The sequence below is a fragment of the Bos indicus genome, chromosome 19 (genome assembly GCF_029378745.1).
Source record: "Bos indicus isolate NIAB-ARS_2022 breed Sahiwal x Tharparkar chromosome 19, NIAB-ARS_B.indTharparkar_mat_pri_1.0, whole genome shotgun sequence".
NCBI classification, from domain to species: Eukaryota; Metazoa; Chordata; class Mammalia; order Artiodactyla; family Bovidae; genus Bos; species Bos indicus.
The window spans coordinates 31584741-31605936 of record NC_091778.1 but is presented as its reverse complement, the minus strand read 5'-3'; the positions used below and the strand labels follow the sequence as shown (position 1 = coordinate 31605936).

General features: G+C 45.7%; 1 protein-coding gene and 1 long non-coding RNA gene across 8 annotated transcripts in view; one reads left to right on the top strand and one right to left on the bottom strand.

Moving 5' to 3' along the window:
- DNAH9 (dynein axonemal heavy chain 9) overlaps nt 1–14980 on the bottom strand; it is a 285075-nt gene extending 270095 nt beyond the window's left edge. For 2 of the 7 annotated variants that reach the window (XM_070773102.1, XM_070773104.1), the window contains exons 1-4: nt 14542–14976; nt 5650–5846; nt 3419–3577; nt 2674–2804 (exon numbers count right to left, since the gene is read on the bottom strand). In XM_070773102.1, coding sequence (XP_070629203.1) covers nt 2674–2804; nt 3419–3577; nt 5650–5846; nt 14542–14958 — 904 coding nt within the window. In that variant the 5' untranslated portion in view covers nt 14959–14976. Of the gene's footprint in view, nt 1–2673; nt 2805–3418; nt 3578–5649; nt 5847–10320; nt 10609–14541 lie in introns of those variants that run through there. The other 5 variants (XM_070773101.1, XM_070773103.1, XM_070773106.1 and 2 more) reach the window with 4 other exon arrangements.
- A 153-nt stretch (nt 14981–15133) lies between these two features.
- LOC109574558 (uncharacterized) overlaps nt 15134–21196 on the top strand; it is a 148991-nt gene continuing 142928 nt past the window's right edge. The window contains exon 1 of the long non-coding RNA XR_002183107.2: nt 15134–15219. This is a non-coding gene — a long non-coding RNA (uncharacterized lncRNA). The remainder of the gene's footprint in view (nt 15220–21196) is intronic.

Genomic DNA, 21196 nt, shown 5'->3' with positions numbered 1-21196 from the left:
CAGGACTGTATCTTTTCCTCCCCTTCTCTTCTGTCCATCTGTGAGCCAAAGAACTACCCTGATCATGACATACAGTATGTGCAAAGCACATACTATCTGCAGAATAAGGACAACAACTCTGAAATTAAATTAGAAATGAGGAAAATCAGGTGCCAGCTAAAATATTTTTATTCTCTGAAGATCCCAATAAAATTTCTGACCAAGTCTGTACCTGGCAACTATGATCAAAATTCCTCTTCTTCCATTATTTGGATTGAGTTATATATTTCAAGGATTTCTATTTTTACAGTGGTATTTCTCTGAAACAGTTATGATGATATTGTCTTTTTTTTCTAATTTCTTTTCATTGCCATAATATATTCTTTTGCAAAAAACTTTTAGAAGGCGGTCTGGGGAACCAAATCTTTTATTACTATTAATCAATGTGAATGATTGTACTCTATTAATCTTTTAATGTGAAAAATATACTTGGGGCTCTAAATAATAAATTCATAAATACGCTTTTATTATATGTTTTATTCCAGAGCCTCAAATTTCCATCCTTGGCATACCCCCTTTATGATAGTTGTCATGACTGCCTACAACCTGTAGTATTACCTCATACCTTTCCCTAATTTGACTCTAATTTTAACCTAAATAAAATCATATAAAATGAAACCATTAAATCTCTATAAAACCATAAATGGAAAACTCTCATCACATGCCAAAAAAAGGAGTTACCCTTTTGCATATTTTAAAATATGGATGAACCTAGAGCTTGTCATACAGAATGAAAGTCAGAAAAAGAAAAACAGATATCGTATATTAATGTATATATAATGGAATCTAGAAAAACGGCATTGATGAACCTGTTTGTAGGGCAGGAAATACAGATGCAGATACAGAGAATGGATTTGTGGACACAGTGGGGGAGGGAGAAGGTGGGATGAATTGAGAGTAGCATTGGCATATATCCACTGCCATGTGTAAAACAGACAGCTAGTGGGAAGCTGCTGTCCGGCACAGGGAGCTCAGCTGGGTGCTCTGTGATGACCTAGAGGGGTGTGATGGGGAGGAGGTTAGGAGGGAGGCTCAAGAGGGAGGAGATATATGTATACATACAGCTGATGCATGTTGAACAGCAGAAACTAACACAACGCTGTAAAGAAATTATCTTCCAATTTAAAAAATAAATTAACTAAATTAAATTTAAAACATAAAAAATAAAATACACCTGCCCAGACATCTACCCCAGCTCTCTCTCATACTAACAGTGGTACACAGATCACTTCTGGGGACACTACCTCATTTGAATTGGAGTATAAATTGGGAACAACATTTGATTGCTCTGAGACACAAAACCTCTCAGAGAAGCAACAGACTGGGGCCCCAGTAGGAACCCCATTCTAAGCCAGCTCTAGGTGCTGGCAGAGGGCCTCTGGGATGAGAAATTAGGGTCCGGAAGGACCCCAGAGACCAGCTCCTTAAGCCAGCTATTCTCTGTTATAAAGCACAAGTCAGAAACTCCACCACCGGTGCTTTTATTCCTTCATCTGCATGGTTTCCAAACCCCACACCATAAGGAAGAGAAGGTGCGACAGGGTTCCACCAGTGGGCTCTGGACACAGGACACTCCCTCTTTAGCACAGCAAATACACCTTGGCAAGTTTTACATTCTGGATTGACACAAGAGGTTGCATTTAAAGAAAGAGTTCTGATAGAGAAAAAGCACTTGAGAATCACTGCTGAGATTAACCTTGCTGCTGCTGCTGCTGCTAAGTTGCTTCAGTCGTGTCCGACTCTGTGCAACCCCAGAGACGGCAGCCCACCAGACTCCCCCGTCCCTGGGATTCTCCAGGCAGGAACACTGGAGTGGGTTGCCATTTCCTTCTCCAAAGCATGAAAGTGAAAAGTGAAAGTGAAGTCGCTCAGTCATGTCCGACTCTTAACGACCCCATGAACTGCAGCCTACCAGGCTCCCCCATCCACGGGATTTTCCAGGCAAGAGTACTAGAGTGGGGTGCCAGAGCCTTCTCCGGAGATTAATCTTAAATAGCATGAAATTGCAAACACCTTTAGAAGCATATTTCAACCTACAATACCCAAGAGCCCGGAGGAGGTTTGAGAGGAGAAAGAAGTGAAGTGCACTGATGAGGGGAGAGGGAGCCCTGAAAGGATTTACCTACTTCTAAGTATAGACTCTGCTGGATTTGCAGTTTTGACAAGGGCCAATCTTTTCTGGTGCTCAGATGACCAGGAAACTGCAGTCCCATCTGACACAAGTAGGAAAAGAAAAAGCAGAATGGAGGTAGAAATGGAACAGAGACTTTCCGAGGAGCTGGGGGTGGAAGGACATGAACTCCAGAGGTGAGGGATTATGATTTACAGTCAGCAAAGAACTCACACTTACATCCTCTCCCAGCAGCCCAGGGAAGCAGGCGGCAAGCGTATGCATTACACGCAAAAGCTCAGAGAAGTTAGGTGACTCTGCCAGGGTCTCAGAGCTCTAGAAATGCAAATATAGAACAGGGTGGCTACTTTCCTGTTTCTAGGTTTGGTATTCTTGCCAATGTGCTAAACCATCTCAGGTCGGAGGGCTGTGAGGACTAGAAGCTGCTGAAATCAGAGAGGAAGATAATCCGGCACTAAATAAGAAAGTTGAGTCCGTGTATGAAAATACTTGTGGATCCTCACCTGCTCCAATGTCTCGGAACATGGCTTGGAAAGCTGGAAAGTAGCTGCTCTGAAGCTTATCCAGAAGTCCCACCATGCCCCTCCTCTTTATCATTCTCAGCTGATTATAAATGTATTCCAGATCTTCACACCTGCAACACAAGGAGAAGCATCAGTCCAGAACAACGTCAGGGAACACAGTCATGCTGCCATGACTGGCTTTCAGATAGACGGAGAGAGGAGGTCTGCCTTGGGGTGCTTCCGCAGAGGCCATGCTCTAGTCCAAAGAGCCAGGGCCTCTGTTCCCAGAATAGCAAGGGCAAGAGCCTCAGTCTGGACACAGGTTCAAAGGAGCAGTTGTAGGAGGTAACAGCAGGGAACACTGCTGACCATCTGGTAGCTCAGAAGCTCAGCAGCTGGAGGTCATTAGCTCTCACAGTGAGGTGTTGGGTGGGGTGAGAGAGGTGTTGTCAGAGAAAGGCTGCTGGAGAAGGGCCCCACAGTAGGTCAGCAGAGTGGTCAGGAAACCAGGCAAGAGGATGGGGTATCTTGGCATGGGACACAAACGGGGCTGGAGCCATTTGTGGAAATGGGCTGGGGGAGGTGGCTACTGAGTCCGGTCCCACCCCCAGGCTTCTCTCATCAGCCCTAGAGCCAACAGTTTAGTGTCATTTGAGTCAAGGCAGCTCTTCTGTGTACTGGGAGGTGACACTCTCGCCAAGGTTCAACGGTCACGCCTCGTTTCTTGAGGCGTTTCTGTGCCCACCTGGTCCTCCAGAACTCCAGCTCCACCTGTGGGGTAGGGTTCTCCCCCTGGAGGAGCGGCTGCGAAGACTCTCTCTTGAGCACCAGCTGGATTTGGTGGCTCCACTGGATCACTGCAGACTCAATGGCATAGATGATGGACTTGTCCGTAGAATCCAAGCTGCGAAAGAGACAAGTCTCCTGGGATGCAGGGAAGAGCTTAACTCTATGGGCTATGTCACTTCAGTTGTGTTCAACTCTTTGTGACCCCATGGGCTGTAGCTCGCCAGGCTCCTCTGTCCGTGGAATTATCCAGGCAAGAATACTAGATTGAGTAGCCATTCCCTTCTCTATAGGATCTTCGGGACCCAGGGACTAATGCGGGTCTCTCATACTGCAGGTGGATTCTTTACCATCTGAGCCACCAGGGAAGCCCCAACCCTTGAGTCCCACCAATGCCAGCCAGCTCCCTGCTTGATGAGGCAGTGCATTCTTTGGGAAGATCAGCTGTCCTTGGGAAAGAGTTTGTCTCTACCCAGGACCAGGTTCATCTCCCTGCTAGTCCCTCATCTGGTCTCAGTTCTGACCGCCTCAGCAAGAAGAAACAGGTTACTTCCTCCTCCATCAGGCAAGTTGTCAGATGTCTGAACATTACTATTGTCCTCACTTTTCCAGTGAAGATGGAATTCCCATGTGTTGTCCCTCATACGTCTTTAAAATAAACTAACTAGGGATGTTTGGAAAGGATTAAAAATCAAAAATACATTCTGGTTTGCCTTTTCATACAGTCTGAACTGACAGCTGTTCATGGCACTAGTGGTAAAGAACCCACCGCCAATGCAGGAGATGTAAGAGACAGGGGTTCAATCCCCGGGTGGGGAAGATCCCCTGGAGGAGGGCACAGCAACCCTACTCCAGTATTCTTGCCTGGAGCCTCCCATGGACAGAGGAGCCTGGAGGGCTACAGTCCATGGCGTCGCAAAAGTTGGACACGACTGAAGTGGCTTAGCACACACACAGGCATGCCGAGAACACAGGACACAGGTGACAGAGAATCTGTCATTTGCATTTTTCATGCCAGAAATCCACCTTCGCTTCATTTAATTAAGTTCATATTTGCTGAGCAATGATATGGCACAAGTGATTATGGATGATATTAAAGGTAGAAGATACTCACCTCCCAGTAATACGATCCAGCCTCTTGGGAAATTATCAAATTTGAACAAAGGGAGACAAACACCACAATGATTATACATTCACACTGAATGTTGTTATATTCAAAGAGAGAAGGAACAGAAGAATGGTCGTTTGAAGGTATTTATTTCGAAAATTGTATATTTTTATGAAGCCCCTATAAGTTTTCCAGTTAACTGGGATTGCTTCAAATTATATACATAGCATATTACTTCCAATATGAAAAAACTCACTGTAAAGTATATTTCTATCCCATGCATTACTCATTCTGCAGATCAAATCATGGGCCCTGAACAGACAATACGTTTGCAAAGTCCCAGCAATGTGGCAGACTGAACGCGTGAAGGAAAGTGGACTGTTGCCACAAACATACAGAATGCTTACTAGAAGACAATTAAAAAATATACATATTATTTTAGGTACATAGCCTGACTCTAAAGAAAAAGAAGAAAATCCCCACAGAACAGAAGCAAAGATAGCTCAGGGCTGGAATGGTAAGTGGAAGCTGACAGTGGGTATCACTCCTATAAGGAGAAGGGCCATGGGGTTTAATGCCTCTGCAGTCACAGAAGGCAAGGACCTCAAACTTCGACAAAGCTGATTTGTTTCTACTTGGGGAAAAAAAAAATGTCCCCAGGACCTGAAAACACTCTCCAGCTGCTGCTGGTAGAGGGTCTGGACAGCGACATGATGTGCTGAGTAAATGCTGGGAAGAGGCGTGCTGTCTCCCAGACTGGACCTGGGTCTCTGCCAACGATGAGACACGGTCCTGATAAGGGAAACTCTGGAATCAGTGTGGCTGCTCTCAGTTCTCAGATAGTTCTGAGCAGAAAGAAGGCCACGTTGCCGTGATAGCCTTGAGAGACTTGGGTGGGGGTACTGGTGAGGGTGGTAATCAGCATGGAACACACAGTCTGAGGATGCTGGCCAACAGTGGGCTTGTGTGCAGAAGAAGGAGACGTGCAGAGTCAGGGACAGAAAAGTCGTAGAGAAAACATTCAGATAAACCGGCATCTCCCCTATCTCCGAGACCCATATGGCCAGCCTGGCGGTACTTACGTGGCCTCGATTTCAGAACCCTCAGAGCCCATGTTTTCTGAGCCGACTGGAAGGGGCAGCAGGGTTTTTCCCTTCGCTTGCTCAAGGAGAACCAGAAGGTCACCCTGGAGGCTGTAGGCATGCCGCTGGACATCTTGACAAACCACGTGGGGCCAGTCTAGGTGGTTCTTCTCATTGGCCAGGACAGGGATGACAACCTGGAACAGATGTGCACGGGAAACAAAGGTGGGCAACTTCTGAAACCCTAAAGAAGGACTATCTGGGGCGGGGGAAGTTAGGCAGTTTGGGATCAATGTGTACCCACTCCTATATTTAGAAGGGATAATCAACAAGGGGGCTTCCCAGGTGGCTCAGTGGTAAAGAATCTGCCTGCCAAGTAGGAGACACAGGTTTGATCCCTGCATCAGGAAGATCCCCTGGAGAAGGAAATGGCAACTCACTACAGTATTCTTGCCTGGGAAATCCTATGTATAGAGGAGACTGGCAGGCTACAGTCCATGGGGTCAAAAGAGCTGGACACAACTTAGCAACTAAACAATAACCACCGACAAGGACCTACTGTGTAGCACAGGGAACTCTGCTCAATGTTACGTGGCAGCCTGGATGGGAGGGGAGCTTGAGGGAGCATGGATACATGTATATGTATGGCTGAGTCCCTTTGCCGTCCACCTGAAACTATGACAGCGTTGTTAACCAGTCCTTCACTAGCTCTCAGAGTTTGGTCAGATTCACACCCATTGAGTCAGTGATGCCATCCAACCATCTCATCCTCTACCACCCCCTTCTCCTTTTTCCTTCAATATTTCCCAGGATCAGGGTCTTTTCCAATGAGTTGGTTCTTCACATCAGGTGGTCAGAGTATTGAAGCTTCAGCAGTTAATCAGTTATGAAGTGAAAGTTGCTCAGTCATGCCTGACTTTTTTCAACCCCATGGACTATACAGTCCATGGAACTCTTTAAGCCAGAATACTGGAGTGGGTAGCCTTTCCCTTCTCTAGGAGTTCTTCCCAATCCAGGTCTCCTCCATTGCAGGAGGTTTCTTTACCAGCTGAGCCACAAGGGAAGTCCAAGAATACTGGAGTGGGTAGCCTTTCCCTTCTCCAGTGGATTTTCCTGATCCAGGAATGGAACTGGGGTCTCCTGCATTGCAGGTGGTTTCTTTACCAACTGAGCTATCAGGGAAGCCCTAATTAGCTATAATACCCCAATACAAAAATTTTTTTTTTAAAGGAAGACTATTCTGAGAAAGGTCGAGAGAGCTATGCACGACCTTTTGCAGGTCTCCCTGTCTGCTAAGACCTAACAGCTAATACCTAACATTATGAAATAAACATCATGTACTGCCTTGACATCTGGTAAAATTGGGGGTGGGGGGCAGCTGCAATAACCAGTCGTCACAAGTTTCCCTACCCATTCTGCTCCCGCAGAGAAGGTCCCTCATCCAACATCCCTGTTTATCAAGGGCACCAGGCACATCTGCTTCTCATCCCTGGGGAGTGGGCTTCTGTTCCTTGCCAGCCAAAAGAATATTCCCCCAAGCCAATCCCATCCTCCTCCAGGAACCTGTGGGCCCCATACCCTCTGGAGAGTACAAAGCTTGTCTCCCACACTTCCTGGTCGTTCACTCTGTTCCCACATGCAATCCCTATGTGGCCCTGCCTGGCACAGGGTCCTCCTCCTCTGGACTGTATCTCTGATAATAACCTGTGAGCAGTGTCATATGTCCAGTGTTGTGTGTTCAGCCATGTCCAGAACCCTAGGGCAAGAATCCCTTCCTCATCACAGGGTGAATATAAGCAACTGAAATTGTCACAAAGGCCAAGAGGCAAAAAAAAAAAAAAAAAAAAAAAAGCAGGACAAATGCAGGTAAGCATGATCTCAGAGGCCATTTTATTTATGTATTTATTTTATCTACTTATTTTATTGCCAGTTTAGACTTTATTACTATATTTTGTTATATCAGTATTTGGGTAATATGTGTGTGTACGTGTGTGTGTGTGTGCACACACACTTGAGCTCAGTTGCTAAGTCATGTCCAACTCTTCTTTTGACCCATAGACTGTAGCCCACCAGGCTCCTCTGTCCATGGGACTTTCCAGGCAAGAATACTGGAGTGGGTTGCGATTTCCTTCTCCAGGTGTTCTTCCTGGACCAGGGATCAAACCCTCATCTCCTGCATTGGCAGGCAGATTCCTTACCACTGAGCCACCAGGGAAGCCCGCTATCCATTGATATAGCCACATGTTAATACAGGAGCAAAGCTGAGGAAAGTCACAGTGTGTGGGAGCCCAATCATGGGGAAATGAAGGCAGTGCCATTAGTTTATGACACAGCAATGGGGGGAGAGGGTAGCTTTGTCTAATGGCATCAGCTTCAAGCTGGATATTTTTTGACTTGAATCTAGAAGCAGCAAGTAGGAGCAAGGTTACCTGTCCCACCTCCAGGCTCAGAGGTAGAAGGGATGAATCCTTGGGAAGAGATGAGTTTGGGTTAGAGCAGGTGACAAGGAGGGGTCAGAGAAGTAAGGAAGCTTTTAAGTGGGATGTAGAGTGACAATAATTCTTGTCATTTGTAAGGAAAACCTACAACTAATGTAACAACTTGTTTTCAGTCACATCTAACTCTTTGAGACACCAGTCTTTCCCACGGAGGAAAATCCCTTGGACAGAGGATTTCCCAGGCAAGAATCCTGGAGTGGGTTGCCATTTCCTTCCTCAGGGGATCTTCCTGACCCAAGGACTGAATGCACATCTCTTGCCTCTCTCGCACTGGCAGGCGGATTCTTTACCACTAGCACCACCTGGGAAGCCCAACGTAACAGAGAAGAAACCTGACTCTACGTGGGTTCAGTTCCTTTTACTCTATCTTTGTACTCTCTTGCCTGTCTTAGTCATGTTGGCTCTGCCTCTTTGTATTAATAAAAGGAAGTTGCCCACAGCCAGAAATACACATGACAGTCCGTTCACAAGGCTCTGCCTCCCAAGCCTGACCTTTCAAGGTATAATAAAAAATTGCAGAACAGAGAATAATAATTGTCCAGTTGGAGGCTTACAATGTGACCAGACCCACTTGGACATCTGCAAGAATAAAGGATTCAGGCACCAAGAATTTGCAATGAACAGCCATACTCCCTCCCCTTTTAGTAGAAAGAAGCCTAAATTCTCCCTTGGAAAAGGGTTCTGCCAGTCCATCATCTCAAACTGCCAGCTTTCTAATAGAGTCACTATTCCTTGCCCCAGTGTCTTCTCTCTTGATTTATCAGCCTGCCGTGTGGCAAGGAGTATGAGTTTGGATTTGGGGATGCTAACATACTCTGTTTCAAGTATCTTGATAAATTATTTTGAATTTCATGAAAAGCCTGCAAGGTGTGTTGATTCTGACTGAGGGGAGTTCACATCACACTACAGAAATCTGACAGAACAAGGGATTGGAACCTGGATCCGCCAGACTCCTAATCCACGCTCCTGTCTGGGGAAAAGGACCTGAGGCAGAAGTCAGATGCCCCCCACCCCCTGCCCTGGGGGAGTGGGGGTAAATCTATTGGAGATTCATTTCCTGTGGACTGAAACTCCAAGATGAGAACAGCAGGGCAATTAAGGGAGGAGGCTGGACCCTGCACAGATTGTATGTTTCTTCTTCCGGAAGTCAGGCAACTTCCCAGACCTCGTGTGCGCAGAAAAGGCTCCGTCAAGCCCAAAGAGGAGTTATGCCTAGGGATGTTCTACCCACATGCCTTTTTGGTAGAATCCATCTTGGCTAACGGATGCTTGGACACACGTGAGAGGATCCTGAGATAAACCAAATATGGGCAGTGAACCAGTCAAATCAAAATGACTGGCCAAGGGAAACCTGGAAGAAATATCCCATGCAAGTTATTCCAAACTGCCACGAGGGTGTGATTCAGTGACTCTCTCCCTGAGTCCATCAGTGTGTCTATCCACATGTACTGTACTCTTTTCCTCTTAGTAAATACTTTACTTGCTTCACTACTTACGGTCTTTGGGGAATTCTTTTCTGCAAAGTCAGAGGGCCAGGGCCCTTTGTCACTGACCACTGGGGCTTTCACTGCCACCACCCAGCCCAGGCTCTGGCGGGGAACGCAAGCCCTGCTCCAAATCATAGCAGGCTGAGACCAAGGGAGACCCACACTTCTACAGAAAACCAACCTACAGCCTCCCCTTTCTGGCTCCCAACCCATTCATCTACAGCTGTACTTGCTTAACACATTACTGACTAGAGACGTATTAACATGTCTTTTGTTACCCCAACGTTATTGACCGAAAACCTATCAGTATGTTTTTAGAGAGTGATACAATTAACATCACCACGTGGACTTGTTAAGAGCTTAAAATTGATCAAGGGTTTATGATACAACTTATGAATGTCGTTATCATTCACATTTTGCTCCGTTAGTGCTTTGTTCCAATCTTGTGTATATTCTAAATGTGAAATTTTCAAAGGTGGCGCATGGCGAAATTTTGAGTGAAGAGTAATTTTTTCGGTGAATTTTATGCATATACGCTCCCTGACTATCTGAACGACATATATAATAGTGTCTCTGAAAATACCAGTTCTTCAGAATATAGTTCTGATTCACACGATGTGAATATTAGACCAACAAAAAAACCTTAAGTGATTGATTCTGATACTGAAAGTAACAATTAAACTCACGGTGCTGGAGGACGCTCCTTTGCTTCTACAGAACAGTGGACTGAAGACAACATGAAAAATTAGAAGACTTTACACGTGTGCCTATACTGAATATAGTAACCCACAGAGAGTTAGGAAAATGACAGAATTAATTTTTGGCCTGCTGAAATAAAATTGCCGGCCACGGGCATTAGTTTCTTCAAAAATCCCCCAGTCAACAATGAGTTAACAGGAACTAAGGCAGAATCTTCAGAAATAGCCAGGGAGAAAAGTACAGAAACTACTAGAACCAAGAAAAGTCCAAAATGGCCGAGGGCCGCCACCCACGATGCGTCCACCACGCACGAGACTCTGCGCATGCCTGCTCCTCCCACTCAGCCCCGCCCTCGCTGTCCACCGTGCGCCGTGCGGGACACCCCACTCCCCACCTGGATAGAACGTGGGCTGTGTCAGAGCCGTACCTCTCCCACTTCTGCTGAACCTGTTTTCCTTTACTTGGCACTAGCCGGCACTGGACAAGGGAAGGACCCAGATGGAGGTCCCCCCGACTGGACACCTGATTGGAAAGGATGTGTAACACTCCCTCTCCCAAACCGCAAACTTCCAACACAGTATCCGAGCTCCATAGCCCTAGGAAAGGAAACCTGGCTGGCTGCAGTGAATAAAGGGACAGAGAGGAACAAGAAAGGGAGCAGGAGGGCTGGTTACCATATTCCCTAACTTCTTTCTCCAAACGCTTCCTGGATGTTATTTGTTTTTTACCTTGTATTGGTGTAATGGGGCAAAAACAAAGTTATAGTTTATGGCTTGGGGACATTTTGGCTTTAGTGCAGTTTTATGGGAAGGTATTAGGAGAGGGGAGCTCATAGCCAAAGGTGGAGATGAGACTGGGCAGGACAGCTGGGAGGGGAGAAGGGGCTCGGGAGACTGAGATGAGCAAGATCCTGAATTAGCCCTGGATCCTCTTTGGGGAGTGTGAAAGAAGTGGACTGGAGGGGGTGGGTTGTGTGGCCCAGGGACTGCTGTTGAGAGGTTTTGAGAAATTCAAGTAAAGGCCTGAGATATTTTTAAAAATATTTTATTTCGATTTTTTAAAACAGATAACACATTTACATGGTGCAAATTTTTTTAAGTACAAAAGCTTTACAGTAGAAATCAAGTCTTCAGTCTATCCCTGTACCTCCCTGAGTTGCCCATTTCCTCCCGCCTAGGGATTACTCTCTAAATAAAGTTTTTTTCTTCCCTCCCTCCCTTTTCTTTTTAGCAGAAATGGTAGCATACCTTTCTGCACCTTTAAAAACTTATCTTAAATCTTAGCATTATCCACAATAGCCAGGAGGTGAAAGGAACCTAACTGTCCATCCCTGGATTAGTGGGATAAAGAAAAAATATATATACATACAATGGGATACTACTCAGCTTTAAAAAGGAAAGCAAGTCCATCACAGTGCTACCTTGAGAATGAACCTCCTTGACGACAGTCTGCTGAGTGAAATGAGCCAGTCAGATAAGGACAAATACTACTTGATTCCACTTCTGTCAGGCACCTGGAGAGGTTGAGTTAACAGACACAGAAAATAGAATGTGGCTGCCAGGGGTTGAGGGTGGGGGAGGTGGGAGTTACTCATGATTGGAGATTTTTAGCCATGCACAATCGGTGGGTGATGGAGATTTGTTGCACGGTGATGGGTAAGAGGTTGGAAATTGTTGTGAGAGTGAATTTAATGTTTTCACAATAAAGAGAAAATTAAGGGCTGTCTCATATCAGTCGTTCCCTTTAATTATAGATGGACCTTAATTTGTTCACCCAGTACCTCACGGATGAACATTGTTTCCAGCCTCTTTCAATTCACCAACAAAAATTCTCAAACATTTAAGAGTCTGAAGTTTTTTTTTTTTTTTTTTTACTTTTTGGCCACGCTACATGGCATGGGAGATCTTTGTTCACCAAGCAGGGATGGAGCCCATGCTGCCTGCACTGGAAGCATGGTGTCTTAACCACTGGACCACCAGGCAAGTCCCTAAGAGTCTGAAGTATCTTAAAATTACTTTTTCCGGTTGGACTGCATTTCCTTGGCCATGACCCGCTGTCCTCTACATACATTAGGTGTAGCTCCATCTCTGAACCTTTGTTCAAGTTACCCTGCTCTCTGTTTATCCTAATCCATTTCCTTGTTCAGGAGCCAGTTCAGCAATGGAGGTGAACACGAAGGGCTCTCAGACCACATGCATCTGTCTGTCATACGAACCCAACAGCACTTCTTTTTCCATATCAGTAAACCTTTTTTATTCTGTAAATTTAAAATCTATTCATCTATTTTGCATTTTGTTTATCTTCTTTTTTTTCTTTTTGTTGAAGAATAGTTGACTTGCAATATTGTTTTAGTTTCCGTTCTGGTACACAGCAAAATGAGATATATATATATATATATATATATATATATATGCATGTGTGTATGCTAAGTTGCTTCAGTCATGTCAGACTCTGTGACACTCTGAGTCTGCCAGGCTCCCCTGTCCATGGGAATTCTCCAGGCAAGAATACTAGAGTGGGTTGCCATGCTCTCCTCCAGGGGATCTTTCTGACCCAGGGATTGAACCCGGGTCTCTGACGTCTCCTGCATTGGCTAGCAGGTTCTTTACCACTAGCACCACCTGGGAAGCCTATATATATATATATATATATATTCTTTTTTAGATTCTTCTCCATTATAGGTTATTATAAGATACTGAGTATAGTTCGATGTGCCATACATTAGGTCCCTGGTGGTTATCTATTTTATATATAGTTAATCTCTTAATCCCAAACTCCTAATTTATCCCTCCTCCCTTTCCCATTTGGTAACGGTGAATTCATTTTCATGCACTTCTTCCCATCATCACTGTTTAAGAAGGGTTGTGAACCAAGCTTGGATTCCTACAGGGATGGATAATGTTCAGAAAACAAACAGCAATAAAGCCATTGGGTTAAGAAAATATTGAAATACTCCCATATCTACTGAACAATCTAGTTTCCCCAAGTCCCCTTGAGTTCCTCGGTCATCCGTGACCCTTTTCTGGAACTCCTGCTCCCCACAGCTTCCTAATGGAGCAACCAAAGGCCCAACACCTGATGTAGCAGAGAGCCTCTAGTACCCAGTTCAAGCACTGAGGCCAACCTTGTGTGTGTGTGTGTATACGCGTGCATGCATGCGCTTAGTTGCTCAGTTGTGTCCGACTCTTTTCCATCCCATGGACTGCAGTCCGGCAGGCTCCTCTGTCCATGGGATTTTCTAGGCAAGAATACTGGAGTGGATTGCCATTTCCTTCTCCAGGGGATCATCCTGATCAAGACTGAACCCACAACTCCTACAATGGCAGTTGGCTTCTTTACCACTGTGTCACCTGGGAAGTCTACTAGCTTTAAATACTTGATATATATGATGACGTCCACAGGTGGGATCTTGTCATATTTCTTTGGTGCTCCCCAGAGTACCTATCACAGGGAACATGATACAACAGGGGATCAAGCCTCCAGAGGCACATCCACTTCACTTTCAGGAAAGTTTTTATTCACATTCCAGAAAGTTCTAAATGTCCCAAAGTCTTTCCCAGGCACCCCTGCCCTCTCGAGTCTTCTGCTGTGGTGCCACCAAAGCCCCCGTAACCCAATCCCTAGAGCTCTTCCTTCCCTGTGCTCCAGGCGGACCCGTCCAAATGCCTGCTGGGCATTTCATATACTGGATGTCCCAGCTGCTTACCTGGGCACAGGGCTGACCTCCGGTTCATGAATGAAATGAAAATCAAAACCAAACCACCTCTTCTTTTTAACTCTTTTCCTTCATCCATAGGAGATGCCCCTGAGTCTAATATTCCCTATCATTTGCGATGCCAGTTTATATAGGGGGGATTCAGAGATAGCGCCTCCAAAAGAGGTCAGGATCCAGGCCCTCTTCCGACTCTAGCCTCCCCTTGACTTTGGCCTGAATACAGACCAGGAATGAAGCAAGCTCCCTGACGTCCAGACTCCGACAGGACCCCGGCTCAGATTTCCCCTAGCTTCCATTTCAAGCTCAGCCCAGGGTCCTAGTTTCCCGCCAGCTCCGCCCCTCCAACATCGCTCCGCCCATCTCATTTTACTCGCGGCTCCTCAAACTCAGCTCCCATCGGCTGTCGAGGCCCCGCCCCGGTTCTCCGGCCCCGCCCCCTGCTCCCGTCCCCCTCCCCAGCGGCGCCAGCGCGGGGCGGTGGGCCTACTCTCACCTCTGAGAAGAGCGCGGCCAGATGCTCCAGCGGCGCGGCGGGCAGGTCCCCGCACAGCACTGCCCCGCGGAGGCTGCGGGGGCCTGGCGGCTCAGGGCTGGTGCGCAGGAAAAAAAGCCCCTTAGCCCTAGGCGGGCCGGCCTCGGGTCCCGCGTCCAGTCCCAGGCGCACCGCCAGGCCCCCAGGCCCGGGCCGCACCACCAGCAGCGGTCGCGGCCCCTCCGCGGCCCCCTGTCCCAGGAAGGCGTGCAGCAGCTGCCCCGCATCGGCCGAGCCCGCGCAGCGCTCCCAGGCGCCCGCGGGCGGCCGCAGGCTCCGGGCCACATAGGCCCCCAGGAGTCGCAGCCTTGGGTCGGCGCCGGGCTCCCCGTCCGCGTTGTCCTCAGCCTGCGAGGCCCGCTCCTCCGCGCTCGGCATCGCGCGCAAACCAGGATGCCGCGGTTTCCCGGGCGACGGGGACGCGGCCAGGACTCCCTCCTCCGTTTCCCTCCTATTGGACACTTGACTCCCGGTCCCGCCCCCTCAAGGCCAATAAGGTAGGAGAGGCTCGGCAAGGGAAGGGGCGGGGTCGCGTCTCTGTTGCTAGGAGACCACCTGAGGCGGGGCTGGTTTCCAGTCTAATCTAGCGGATTCGAGGTGCTCGCCTGTGACTGTCCAGGGCAATGGCTTTTTGATGAGGTACGTGGAGCCGCGATCAAAGGTATAAATGCTGGTAAAGGAGGCTGCTGGCTAAAGTCACATTAAATTCTTTAGAGGTCTTCAGTCACTGAAAGTATTATGGTTCTCCCACCTGCTCCCAAAATGTGTAATGCAAAGGTAAAACAATGTCAAATGTAAGGGAATTCACCCAAGTTTTTATAGCTTTTCCATGATAACTGAAATGTTTTATAACAGTGCTTGTGTGGCTACTGAGCATTTAGAATGTGCTGTGTTACTGGGGTGGAGAAGGAAATGGCAACCCACTCCAGTGTTCTTGCCTGGAGAATCCCAGGGACGGGGGAGCCTGATGGGCTGCCGTCTATGGGGTAGCACAGAGTCAGACACGACTGAAGCGACTTAGCAGCAGCAGCAGTGTTACTGGGGAACTGGATGTTTCATTTTAGTTAACTTTAATTAATTTAAAATGAAATAATCACATGTGGCTAGGAGCTGTCATATTAGGCAGCTTAGCTTTAGAATTCTAATACCAATTATGAAAAAGTAAAATAGTTTTACTGTCCTGCTTTGTTCTTTTCTTAAGTGTGTGCTTAATCTGACAAATGGGGCCTCGAACTCTGACATCACATTAATTTCCGTGAGTATGGCAGCAGTTAGTTCTTTAAAAAAAATTTTTTTTTTACTGCACTGTGCAGCATGTGGGATCTTAGTTCCCTGGCCAGGGATTGAACCCAGTCCCCCTGCATTGGGGGACGTGCAGTCTTAACCACCAGACCTCTAGGCAAGTCCCAGCAATCAGTAAATGCAGCAAAGCACTATTAAATATGTAGTGTCTTCAAGGCCTCCCCATCCTATGGGGATCTTGTCTATGTCTGGATCTTGTCTTCAGAAAGATATAATGTGAAGCACCTCCCCTGACCTCAGAAATTAGCATTTGTCACCTGCCAAGTCCTCCATGATCGGGATATAAAGAGCTTGGCCTGTTGTGTGCCTGTTAGGTGAGAATGGGACAAGGAAGGGAACAACCTGTGCAGCTGGAGGCCTGCAGGTCTGAAATGAGTCCCTCTCTGTCCCACCAGCCTAACTTTAGTCATCAATCTGAGAATGCAGACTTTCTGGGTAAAAAGAACATTTATAATGGGCTTCCAAGGAATATTAGCAGAAGAAGCACTTATTCAAGGAGGCTTGGCTAATAAGAGCCCCTCAGGAAAAGCCAGTGGCCAGAAAGTAAAATGATTGATTGGAAGGTGCTGTGATTAAGAGTGTCCACTTTACACCATGAATCTTTAAGTTTGTAGAGTGTGTTTTCTCAGTGCTGGATTAAACAGTAGGCAGACCAACCAGGAGTGAATGGACAAAGCAGAAGCACTGAAACAATTTTTAAAATGGATTTGATAGTTGACATTTCTGAAAAAAGCATTAGGGAAAAATAGAAATGTTGGGGGCTTCTTACACATATCATAGTTTAGTTGGGTTTTAATTTTTCAGATAGATAGGCATCCTTATTGTTTTCATGCTCGGCAACTCCAGATGTGAGTCCTGCTCATGCTTTGTGTGTAGAGAGAATTTAGGGCCATTAAGTTCTTATAAACTCTTCAGACAAAATTCCTGCCTCCCCCTCCCCCTTCATGACCCATTTTATCCTTCATTTTCTATGTCCCTTTGCCCCAGTATATAAAATAATAGACACAGAAGCCTGTGGTGATGACTCAAAAGTGTCTGAGAGTGAAGGCTCCAGGACACTGGCGATGTCAGGTTTTGCTTTTTTTTTTTTTTTTCTGTTGAACATTACATTGTCTCCATTTTAGAAAGAGATTGAGGGGGATGTCTGTATGGGACTTATTGAAAACAATCAACATTGTCTTTCTGTTGTGGAATTATGGTATGAAAAGTAAAAGTTACAAGTGTGTTAGTTATCTGTTGCTATGTAACAGATTACCCCCAAAGGTAGCATCTTAAAATAGCCATAGACTATTGTATTATCTCACACAGTTTATAGTGGGTCAAGAATATGGGATCAGTTTGGCTGGATAGTTCTGGCTCAGGATGTCTCATAGTGTTTCAGACAAGATGACATCAGGGGCTACATCATCTGAAAGCTTGACTGGGGCTGGAGGAACCACTTCCAAGATGGCTCATGCCCATGACTGGCAAGTCAGTGCTAACTCTCTGCAGGAGGCTGCAGTTTCTCAGCATGTGGCGCTCTCCCCTGGATGCTTGAATGTCTTCATAACACCTTGGCTGCCTTCCCCTAGCCCTGGTGATCTGAGAGCAAGACAAGTCCCAGTGTCTCTTAATGATTCGCTTTGAAGGTCCCACACTGTCATTTCTACAATAATCCCATTAGTTACAGACTTTCACCCTATTCCCCGTGAAAGAGAACCACACCAGGATGTGAATACCAGGGCATAAGAACCACTGGGTGCTCTCTGAGAGGCTGGACACTATGAAGGTATTAAGGAAGATGTTGAATCTGTGTAATTGTTCACATGAAATAATTGTCATTTCTTTAAGAGGCTTGAACTTGCTTCAGTAGGCATTGCATTTTGTATATCAGATATTTTGCTTGAAATGGCTGGGCGCAATTCCTGTGTAACGCTTTTAAATAATGATCTCTGTACATTCTGGATAGTCATCATTGACAAGGTTTCTTCATGCAAGCAAGTAATGCAAAATTTAAAGCCTTTTAGAGTTATTCGAAAGTGAACAGGTGACATTATATTTACATAATCTAACAGCTCTTCCTTTTCTTTGTTGACAAATGTTATATTGAGATTTCTTGTGTGCTGCTAGTGGATACTGAATCTAAATCAACCTTTCTGTATCAAATATTTGAAAGTAATGATTCCGTTTTCATTCAAAGAACATGCGTGACTTGTTAGAATGGTCTCCTCCCAGCCACCTTGAATGCCCTAAGTGAAGATGTCAGACAGTCATAGGCCAGATATATTAGATACATACAGAAGGAGAGTCCAGACTACTTGGGGCTCCACGCTGGAGATACATATAAGACTATTGATTGTTATATTGTGCATAATAGCAAAATTAGGGGAAACAAACCAAGTGTTCATCCATGATAGAATGTATAAATAAATTATGGTGTACTGTTCATAGGGGCTTCCCCTATGGCTCAGTACAGAAGACGCAGGAGATATGGGTTTGATCCTCACTCAGGAAGATCCTCAGGAAGGGGGGCATGGCAACCTACTGCAGTATTTTTGCCTGGAGAATCTCCATGGACAGAGGAGCCTAGTGTGCTATAGTCCATGGGATCACAAAGAGTCAGACACAACTGAAGCGACTGAGCACACACACCCTATTCATAGAATAAAGTACTACACAGCAGTAAAAATGAATGGACTATAGCTGCACGCATGAACAGGATGAATCTCAAAAGCATGATGTTGAACAAAAAAAAGCAAGTTACAGATGAGTATATTAGAGTATATTTATTAGAAGTTTCAACCTAAATGAAACAAAGAATATATTTTCAGATATATATATGTAGTCATCTAGAGAAAAGGGAAGGAGTGATTATTACAAAATTTAGATTTTGATCCCTTCTTGTTAGGGTCAAAGAGACATGGGATAGTAGAGCTTTTATGTTCCTGGTAATGTTTTATTTCTTAACCTGGCTTACGTGTTTTCATTTTATCATTCTACGTAAACTGTACATCCTAATTCTGTACTTCTTTGTAAGTATGATATACTTCACAATTATAAACAATAGAAATGTGTCACGCGAGTGTATGTTCCTCGGTTCTTTGTCTCGTCACAACAAAGATTTGGAGCAACGGACATTAAAGCCCTCGGCGCGTCACAGCTCTCAGCTCTCAGGTCTTGGACAAACCGTGCTACAGCTCTTAAGCAAATCAGTGTTACAGCTCTATTTTATTTATAAGATAGGAGGAGAATCCAAGACTCGAAGAGAAGAGAGTGGAGAAGTGCGTGGGGAGGGAGAAAGAGAGAGAGAGAAAGAGAGAGAGCGCGCATGCACGAGGGAGAGAGAGTCAGAGAGAAAGCGCTTTGGCTCCTCCTTTTATATGTTTTTTCCTCCACCTGGGCCTGCCCTATGCAAATTGGGCTTAGCCAGGAGTGCTGTTTGTTCTTTTTGTTCTACCCGAAGTCTTCACTCTGGTCCTCGGACCTTCCTTGTCTTTTAGCCACCGCCATTTTGGACTCCTTTTCCCTATTCTACCTACCTAACAAAAGGATGTGTCATTTCTTGTACTCTGAGTATTGTGGGGCAGTTCATTTCAGTTGTTGTTTAGTCGCTGAGTTGTCTCCAACTCTTTTGCGATCCCATGGACTGTAGCCCTCCAGGTTCCTCTATCCATGGGACTTTGGGAATAAATGCTTATAATTCATTAGATTTCTAAGATTAAATATCAAATATTTTTAAAATGTTAATTGATCAATTTTACAAATTTTTACTTAGGTCTATTACTGGTGACTTCTTTCTCATCAGATCTATCTTACTTGACTTCTTGGCTCCGTTCAACCTAGGAGAGTCCAGATTCACTGATCTCTTTGCTTCCATGACAGCAATCTCTTGTCAGCCACTTCTTCTCGTACTCTTTTTTTGCCCATCCCTTCCATGTAGGTGTTGCTGTGGCATCTTTCAGAGCTCCTAGTCCTATCACTTTAAAATCTCTCCTTGTATGAACTTGTATGCAATTCTTCCCTTTATGCTGCTGCTGCTGCTGCTAAGTCGCGGCAGTCGTGTCCGACTCTGTGTGACCCCATAGACGGCAGCCCACCAGGCTCCCCCATCGCTGGGATTCTCCAGGCAAGAACACTGGAGTGGGTTGCCATTTCCTTCTCCAATGCATGAAAGTGAAAAGTGAAAATGAAGTCGCTCAGTCGTGCCCGACTTTTCGCGACCCCATGGACTGCAGCCTACCAGGCTCCTTCATCCATGGGATTTTCCAGGCAAGAGGACTGGAGCGGGGTGCCATTGCCTTGCTAATGGCCCCCAAACCCACATCTCCAGCCCAGAATTAGAGAGGTATACCATTGCAGGATAATACCCATGTTCTGTTCAAAGCTATATAGAAATTATCCCACAGTTTCCTAAAACTCATTGTTGGAGAGAATTCTGAAGCCAGCTTGATTTTTGATCCTTTGTAGGTAACATTTTGAAACGACAGGATTGTTTAAGGAAGTTTTTGTCCTCCCTTTTTTTGTGATTTTTAAAAATGTTTTAGGATATAGATGATGTCCCATTGAATGGATTTTTGCCTGAAATTATGACCGCCTGTTTGGTTCTCATAATGACGGGTTTCTTCACAGCACGATTTATTGTTGCAGGGAATCTTTGACTCCGTTGGCACTCTCTGGTCTGGTTTTCTGATCATGTAAACCGATAGCGTGTGCTAACAATTGCAAGTAGGGGGTGCATTTTGAAATACTAATTGAGGTTTTCTATTCCTGTGTGTTTGGATGTTGCCCTGCGGCTCTTTTACTTGGTGAGTTAGTGACATTTAATGCCTCGGGGAGTGTGACCGCAGCCTGAAACAGTCCATTGAATTTCTCAATCGTTTTTAAACACAGAGCAGAGACAGTAGCGATGAAAGCCATGCTACTTCTTTTCTTTTATCGTGAAAGCCAAGCACTTAAGGGGGAGAAAAGGTTTATGTTGTGTTGCTCCTTTGGTTTAATTCCAAGAGCTTGGCTTTGAATACACAGGGCAGTCTGGAGGAATGAGAGGTTAGAATGTGAATGCTAAGCTGTAGATGGATAAAAGCCAGTGGTGACTTGATAAGCAGATTTCCTTAAAAGGAGAAATGAGAATTCTTGCTAGGATTGGAGTAGGGGGACTTCCCCATAGCTCAATGGGTAAAGAATCTATGTGATTTGGCTTAAGCTAACAGGATTATTCCATTCCCTCGGGGCAGTCACCAGTTTTGCAATGGACGTGTGACTCCACTGGGGCTTCCCAGGTGGCTCAGTGGTAAAGAATTCATCTGCCCATGTAGGAGACACAAGAGATGTGGGT